Consider the following 8,623-nt stretch of genomic DNA (forward strand, 5'->3'; position numbering starts at 1 on the left):
CGTGAGCACGAACTGCACGCGCGGTGGCGGCGGTGGCCGGGGGCTGAGCCGTGGCGCGGTGGCCGGAATTGTTATATGTTGTCTTGTTCTTTGTTGCTGCGTCGCGTGCGCGGGCTTGTGGTGTTTCTGCTGCGGTCATGTCGATGTCAAGCCCGCGGAGGAAGTGGAGGTGCACATTCCTGCCGACGCCTCGTTGGTGGTGAAGCTTCGCGGCCGCCTGTCGGCGGAGTTCCACTGGCGCGGTGACTCGCCAGACGGCTCCTTCAGAAGCTTTAGTGGCTCACTGTCGTCTGTGGGGACTGATGTGTCGCTGACGTTGAACCCGCTGCTGGTGAGTGCTGCGTACGCCAGCGGGGCTGCGCTGCTGCCGGACGACCATCCGATAATTCCTGTTACCGTCGACGAGAAAGTCAGGAGCCTGCCGAAGCTAGAGTGGGAGCACCGCCGGCGCCTCGCTGCTCGCGAGGGGGAGGCGCGGCGTGTGATGCGGCGGCGGTGCGAGGCGGACCTGCAGGAGTTGAAGGCGGAGGTGATTGTTTTCTTCACTGACGGCGCCTACCGTGACGGCGACGGCGGGGATCAAACTGGGCTTGAGTGAAGCGGCAGTACGCCTGTGTCTTGGTGCGCGTTTGCGGGGGCAGCACGGGGAGGGGGCGAGTAGGAGCACTGCACAGGGCCTCTCTCTCCCGCCTTTTTTTTGTAGGTCCTCGTGCGACCGCTTTCACGTGTGTGGCGTTCAGGCCATGAGGCTGCGTGGTGCCTCTTTCTCTCCGTGAGCATGCGGGCTGTGCATTGTGCTTGTCCTTTTCCATTCCCTTATCTTGCGTTCGTCGGATGTCAAGCGGCATTCACCTCCCTCCCTTCCTTTCCCCAACCCTCGCGCTCCGGCTCCCGCTCTTGTGCCAGGCCTCTGACTCATCGGCCTGCGCCACATACTTTCAAACCATAGGCGGGCTCTATGCCTGCCCCTCACTCACCCTTCTCCGCCCCTTTCTCTGCGCGAAAGGGGAAGGAAAGAAAAGGGGGGTGGGTGGGTGAGCGGAGGCCGGCAGGCGGGCGGCTGTCGTTGTCGCTTACGTCTTTTGTTGGAAAGGAAGAAGCTCAGGAAGGCGACAATGACCGCGACGGGGATGTGCGGCAGCGAGAGAGAGTGAGAGAGCTGCCCTTGGGGGGACTTTGTGCGTGCTCCTCTCGCCCTTTTCCCACGTCTGTGTGTGGATGGCTGCACAGCGTGCTCGTGCGCGCGCACAAGTACCGACGTCGGCGTGTATTCCTGGTGTCACCTTCTTCTCCGGGGGCTGGCGCTTGGGCGTTCACGGTGCGCCGAGGCATTTTTCCTCCGCCTCAACCGTAGCTTTTCTTGGTTCGTGTACGCGTGTGAGTGTGGGTGTGTGAGCGCACCCGGCTGCACATGGGAGGGTGTGGACGTGCGTGTGTACATATAGTTTTCCATAGGCACCTCTTCCCCCCTCTTTGCCACACAGTGTGCGAGGGCACACGCATGAGCAGCCTCCCTCCCCTCTCCTTCTCTCCTCCTCTCCTTCCCCTCCTTGCTTCCCCTCCTCGTCGCCCTCTCACCGCTTCCCTGTTCTCACCCCCTCCCCTCCGTCTCCCACGTGGTCCCTTCTTTGGCTTCTGAGGTGCCGGCGCAGGCGCTTTTTCTTGCTCTCTCTACCTCTTCCCCCCATCCTGCTCGCACAAACGCGCACGTACGCGCTTGGCGTCAAGTGAATGCGATGCACATGCGCAGGGCTCTTTCTCTCCGTTTGCATGTGTGCGCCTCGGACTGCGTAGCGGGCGTGGTATGCTCTCTTTTTCAAAAGTGTGTTCGCCCACCCTGAGTGGGCCGCTACGCCTTCACTCCGCTTCCCTCTTGCCACCCCCCTATCACCGCTTTTCTTCGCAAGCTCTACGAGGCCTCGACAGGGTGCTGCTTCGGCTGCTTCTCCTCCCTAACGTCGCCGAGGCGTGGAGGTGGTGGAACACCGCACTCGGTGCGGTGTGCGTGTCTGCGCGCGTGTTCACGGACGCTCTCGCGTGTGTGTAGGTGTGCGCAGTGCGGCGCTCTATTTTTATTTTTTATTTTTTGTATTTGAGTGCGGTTTCCATCGACACGAACGCCACCATCAGGCGATCGAACAGCGACAACAACAGAAAATATGCGAGCGAGAAGACAACTGTGGCCTGCCACCTCTGCTCATGCGGTGACTTGTGCGTGTGCCTGGCTCTCGCCTCTTGCGCCAGCTGCTGTGCGTCGTTGTATAGCAGGACAGCACGTGTGCGTCTGCTCGCATCAACCCCTCCATATCTGACTGCACTTATAGAGCTCCGGAGGGGAGGGGGAGGGAACCCAGAGCACACGCTCGCCGGCGCTTCTCTTGGCCTCTCTGAGTTTCTCTTCATGCGTCTTCCCCTTCCCTCTCTCTGAATCGCTGCGTGCGGCCACTGATGTCCGCCAGGATTGTGCGTTGAGCGGTGGTCTGGCCTCCGCTTCGTCGAGGCGCATGCGCATGCTCATGGAGCGCGCTGCTCTCTCTGCCCTTCTCCCCCTCACTCTTTCCAACTCGCTGCACGCCCTCTCTTCTCTTCAGTGCCCGCATATCGCTTCTTCACTCTCCCCTCTCCCCTACCTCCTAACACGCACGCAAGACCCCCTCCCCCAAGAAAAAAAAGGCTTTAAGCGCTCTCTTGCCTGCATGTGTACCCTCATGTGCATACACCGACACGCATAATTGAATGCATGCCGCCCTGCACAACACCATCCCCACAGGCGCGCGCCCCTCTCTCTTCCTCTTCGGTGTGGTTTCCGCTTGTTCTTCGCGTCGCGTCTGGGCGTGTCTGCCGCCGACGCCGCCGTCCAGTGTGAACGAGCAAGTGTAGGCTCGAGCGTGCAGGCGAAGGTGGCTTACAATTGTAGGGGAACCAAGGCGGTGGAAGTCGGATACGGGTGCGCCCTTGCGTGCGTGTGTGTGTTCTCCTTTGTGACTCGAGGCAGCACCGACAGAATTCGTCCACCTCTTCTGCTCTCCCTCCCTCCGCTTTCCATCAGTCACCTCCGCTACTCACTGCTCGCATCTCACTCCTGCTCCCGAGCGCCCACAAGCACGCGTAAGCACCGCTTCCGCCCAAGCAAACGCGTTGTGCGTGCCAGCGAGTGTGTCTCCGCTCCCCCTCCCTCGTTGCTCGCCTAGTTTGTTTTATTCTGTCTCACTCTCCCCTCTTGCGGGCCACACCTGCCACAGCTGCGGGTAGTCCATCGTCCGCGTACGTTGGGGTGCGTGCGTGTACGCGTGCACGTGCGTCCGCTGCGTTCTATCGTCTTACTCATCCCACCTCCTCACACACACACACACACACACACACACACACACCATCTACAGTGCATCCACGCATCCCTTTATTCAGGTCACCAGACCCCCCTTCCGTCCGCCCCTCTAGCGAGCACGTAAGGAATCATATCGCCAATATCGTGTCTACTGCTCCATCTCTCGTACCGCTCCTCTCCTCGCGTGCGAGTTGCCTGTGCGTACTAGTGTGCATCTCTGTGTCTGTGCCTACGGGACTGTGTACTCCACTCCTGCTGTGACGGTGGTGTGTGCTGTGACGTCCTCCTGCGACGCACCTTCTTCTGTTCTTTCTCGTTTCCTTGCCCTTCCTCTCCGTGCACTCTCGCTCTCCCCTCTTTCTCTTCGAGTTGAGCGGACTTCGCGTCTGTCTGCGTGCGTGTGTGTCTGCCTCTCCTCCTCTCTCTGTCGCTGCTCTTCTTGTCGTTGCTGTGGCGGCTGTGGTTTCTCGGCTCTCCCTCACACGCACATATCTCCCCTCCTCATCCTCCTCCACGCATACAGGCCCGAGGGCCTGTATAGCTGCATCCGATCAGATACCTATTTCTCTCTCGCTCTCTCTATATACACGTACATATACATCCTCTTGTTTCCCCTTGCCTGTGCGCCCAACCGACACAGCTTCTGTGTGGCTCCTACCCCTTCTTCTCTTCTCGTTGGGCGTGTGTGTGCCTCTCTCTCCTTGCGCGTCTATCGACGTCTCGCTGTTGCGCTTCTTCCTGTTATTCGTTGCGTGCGTCTTTTCGTGTCTGCCATTGTTTGCTTGGCTGTGTGTGTGTGCGCGCCTTCCTCACCTCCCTCCCGTCCTTCCCCTCATCTGCCGCCCTCTTTCGGTTGTCCCTCTGTTTTGGTCTTCTGGTGCGTGCGGGACTGCCGGTCTCTCACGCTGCGGCTCTCGTCCCCTCACCATAGCCGCACCGCACCTTACTCGAAACTCGCTCGCTCACCAGTGCGGCGCACATCTCCTTGCTCATCCATTTTTGCGCTCTTGGCCGCGTGTCTTCGCATCGAGGGCTCCTGCATTGCACCGTGCTCACGTGAGCAGCCGCCGCTTGTGGCGCAAGTCCGTGGCGTGAGACTGTGTCTGGCTGAGCATCAGACGGCCTCCGCTTTCGCTGCCCCTCGTCTCTGCCGACACCTCTCCAGCTCTTACACGCACACGCCGCATCACAACCTCCCCCTCGGCCCGTTTTGCATCTCTCGCGCCTCCCTCGCCTCTCCTCGGCCCACCCGACCCGATTGCTGCGACGTTGCTTAACAGAGGGATGGAGAGGCGGACGTCAGCACGCCGCGCACTGGTGTGCGTGGCGTCTGCGGCACTGGCACTCGCGCTGCTCATCCCGGCGGCATGCGGCTTCGCCGGTGCTGCTGCTGCGGCGTCGATAACGGTGACGACGACGCCGTCGCTGCCGCTGCTCGACGTGCCGTTCCACGCGGACGTGGCGGGTGCCGGCAAGGGGCACAGTGTGTTTGTCTCCAGTCAGAGCGACTGCAGTGGTGCCTCGAAGGTGACGCCGGTGTGCACCCTTGGGAGTGCGGTGGATGGCGTCAGCTTCGTGAATGGGACGTGCGTGTTCCATGTGACGAGCGAGGCGCTGAGTGTCGACTTGACGAGGCCCCGCCCCACGGTTCCCGTACTGTACTGGTGCAGCAGCGCTCATCCCGGCGCGTCGGTGGGCGCGCTGCAGATGAGCGTGGTGAGCACAGTTCCTCTGTTTTTCTACAGAGCGGAGTACAACGAGCTCACCTTCAGCGACGCGACGCCTCTTGGAAGCATCGTTAGCTGGTCCTCGTCTCCGGATTGCGGCAGCCCTTTGCCGAACCACGCGAACGCGGTGCTGGACAGCAGCCGCGTTGTGCTTCTGACGTACAGTGGCGATACTGTGTACGTCTGTGCCACGATCCCCACCGTGTCGGGGACCATGACAGCGCTGGCACTCCGTGCGGCCGTAATAGGCACGTACCTCTACAGGATCAGCCCCACGAGTGGGGTGCGCCATCGCACCATCAGCATGACGACGACGATAACGGAATCCATTGCAATGATTTCTGTCTCACATGATCCGTACTGCCGCACACTCGAACAACCAGGGAAGCTCTACGCCTCCTTGACATCTTTTGATTTTGAGTGGAGCGTCACCGCCGGTGTCTACTACTTGTGCGTTATCACGAACAAGGACGTCGGCCTGCCCTCGTCAAACACCTTCACAGTGGAGGAGTACGACGTGCAGCCGCACACGATGTACGCGGCCCGCGAGACTCCGCTGACCTACGCCCTGAGTGCGGCTGGCCGTGAGGAGGAGCTGGAGACGGCGCTGTCGACGACGACGGACTGCATTGGAGGCTCGCTGGTGGTTCCTTGGGGAGCATCGATGTCGTGGGCAGTGCCAAAGGTGGGCACGTACTACGCGTGCGTACGGGACCGCGGTGCGGCGAGCACTGCCGGGCACACGAGCGCGATCACTGTGACGGACCTGCCGACGCTGACGTTCTCGCCGTCGCCTGCGGTGCTGGGTCTGCCGGTGTCTGTGACGGTCAGCCACACGCTCAGCAGGAAGAATGTGTTCCGCGTGCGCGTTTCGAAGGGCGCGGGGTGCGACTCGGCGGGTGCGACGGGTGCGACGCCGCGTGGCAGTGCTACTGCGATGGTACGGGCGCCGCTCGGGATGCCGGCGAGCGTTACCTACTGCGTCTCGAACCCGCTGGAAGACGGCGACGACGGCGCTGACACACCTGTCGGCGGTGCTGTGTACCACGCGCTGGGCGCGCTGCGCACACGAACGTACCGCGTGGGCCACGGCGCCTTGCTCACGAACACGCGAATGGAAATGCTGCTGGACAGCGAGGTGCTGCTTCCCAGGGGGACGACTGTGCTGCTTGTGCCGTCGAATAGGGCGAGCGGCACTTGCCCGGAGGCGATGGCGGCTGCCGACGCTGCTGGTGCAGACGAGTCCATGACGTTTGATGTCTCCGGTGCGTCGGCGGTACTGTCACCTGTGGTGTTCGCGTCCTCGGGTGCGTGGCTGGTGTGCGTGCGAGACGGTGTCGGGGACGATGCCGGCTACACTGCGGCTGCACAGGTGCAGGTGTACAGTGACGCGGCGGCCTTATCGACGGACACGGTGCTGAACGGCGTGAGAACGGAAGTTGTTGTGACGCATTTGCCGCCTGAGGCGCCGGTGACGGTGACGTCAAGCATCACGTGCGGTTTGTCGATGGAGTCCGTGGGCGCCGGCACGACGAACAGCAGGGGCGTCGTGACGCTGAACGTGCAGTCAGCCTCGGCAGGGCCGCTGCTGGTGTGCGCGGGGTACCCCACGGCCTCAGAGTCACCGGCGACGGATATTGGCATTGAGTATGCCCCCGCCGGAACCGTGCGGAGCGCGAACACGCGCGTGTATCCAAGCATCGCGTACGTGAGCGAGACGACGACGCTGAGCTTCGCCGGGGTCGGCGGCATGTCGCTGACGGGCTACTTCGCTTTCTTCCTGCCTCATGCGACGTCGTGCAGCGAGCCCGACGCGACGGTTTTGGGCTCGGGACTGAAGGGGCCGGACGCGACGTCGACCGTGTCGTACGGGACGGTGAGTGGCAGTGCGCTGGAACGGGGAACCTTGTACCGCGTGTGCGTGGGGCGATCCATAGGCGACGGCTACTGCGATGCCGGCGTTGTTGCGGCGATGGAGGTGCCGCCGGTGTCGACGGACCCGCCGGTGCCAGTGCGCGGGCTGCCCGTGCGGCTGCAGCTGCCGCCGAGCTTCACGAGCACTGCTGCTGTGACGTTTTACGTTGTGGTGGGCGGCACGGCGAGGTGCAGCGACGACCTGAGCGGGACCCGTGTGTACGGGAGCGGGCCTGTGGACCGTGCGAGCGGCGCTGCGTCTGCGTTCGTGGCGCCTGCGCGTGCGAGCGGCGTGGACGCCGTGCGCGTGTGCGTCGGGTCGAACGAGAGCCTCGTGTCGGACAGCCTGGGGTACGCGCATGGCGCGACGCTGCGGCTGGAGCAGTTCCACACATCGATGGTGTACCTGCAGCGCGGCGTGCCGAACGTGCTGTCCGGTGCGCCGATGGCCGCGACGGGGTCGCTGTACGTTGTCGCGTGCGACGGGAAGGAGTGCGACGCTGACAACGCTGACGGCGTGTGCCGCGCGAAGATGTCGCAGGGCGCGACGAGCTCTGCGACGGCTGCGCTGGATGCGCCGCTGGGGCGGTGCCTGCTGTGCCAGCGCGTGACGTTGGGCACGGTGGTGTCGGTGGTGGGCTCGAACACGACGGTGGAGGTGGTGGAGCCGTTTAAGATGCGCCTCTCCGTAGACCCCTCTGCCATTCGCGCGTACGTGCCGTTCGCAGTGACCATGTCGGGCGGCCCTGGCGGCGCGGGGGCGAAGTACACGGTGGTGGCGCAGCCCGCCTCTACTCCGTGCGGCAAGACGGCTGCCGAGTCACAGCGCTTTACCATGGGCAGAGACACCACGGACATCACCATCACGGACATCGTGCCGATGCAAAACATCTGCTTCTGCGTGCAACCGTCCCCTGCCGACAGCTTCGAGGTGCTGACGGGCACGCTGCGGCACTACATGACGCCTGCAGCTGTGATCGGCGACCGCGCGACGACGCTGACGTCTGGCGGTGTGATTAGGGGCGCCACGGCGGTGCTGTCGCGCACGGCGGACTGCCTCAGCGTCGTGGCTGGCGGCGGCGCTGCGCCGATTGTGGACGCGAGGGTGACGTTCACTGTCACGTCGTGCGGCGCGAACGGAGCGCTGGCGTCGCTGTACTACTGCGAGGCTGCTAGCGGGGGTGCGTACGCGTCCCGCGGTGCGGTGGGACTGCTGCGCGCGAGCGGGTGCAGCGGCGGCGCGGATGCGAGCATTGCCGAGGTGAACGCGGCGCCTGGCGCTGCGATCGGCAGCTTCGGGATCGACGCCGCGTACCTGGCGAGGCCGCGGCTGTCTGCGTCGCCGGACTGCGGCGTGCTGCTGGACGCAGCTGTTGCGAGCGTTGGGTACGCGCCCGGGGCTGGCGAGCGCGCTGCGTTCCACGTGTGCGCCGTGCTTGTGGGCGACGCGAGCGTGACGTTCACGACGGCGCGCCCGACGCTGCGCGTTGCGAACTGGGCCGTGACGCCGACTGCTGCTGTGAGCCGGTACAACGCGACGCTTGGCGCTGCTGCTGCTACTGCGGTGCGCGTGAACTACGCGACGCCGTCGAGCGAGACGATCCTGAGCACTGCGAGCGACTGCAGCGTGCGGACGGCGAGCGCGGCGGGTGAGCGG

The 8,623-nt window shown here is 63.6% G+C and overlaps 1 protein-coding gene across 1 annotated transcript; it reads left to right on the top strand.

The window, feature by feature from the left end:
- Nucleotides 1-4,609: 4,609 nt before the first annotated feature.
- Nucleotides 4,610-8,623, top strand: LINJ_07_0970 (conserved hypothetical protein; the record flags this gene model as incomplete). Its single annotated transcript, XM_001463301.2, has 1 exon — nt 4,610-8,623. A coding segment is annotated over one exon (4,014 nt), but the record flags the coding sequence as incomplete, so codon positions are not given.

The sequence above is a fragment of the Leishmania infantum genome, chromosome 7 (genome assembly GCF_000002875.2).
Source record: "Leishmania infantum JPCM5 genome chromosome 7".
Taxonomy (NCBI): domain Eukaryota; phylum Euglenozoa; class Kinetoplastea; order Trypanosomatida; family Trypanosomatidae; genus Leishmania; species Leishmania infantum.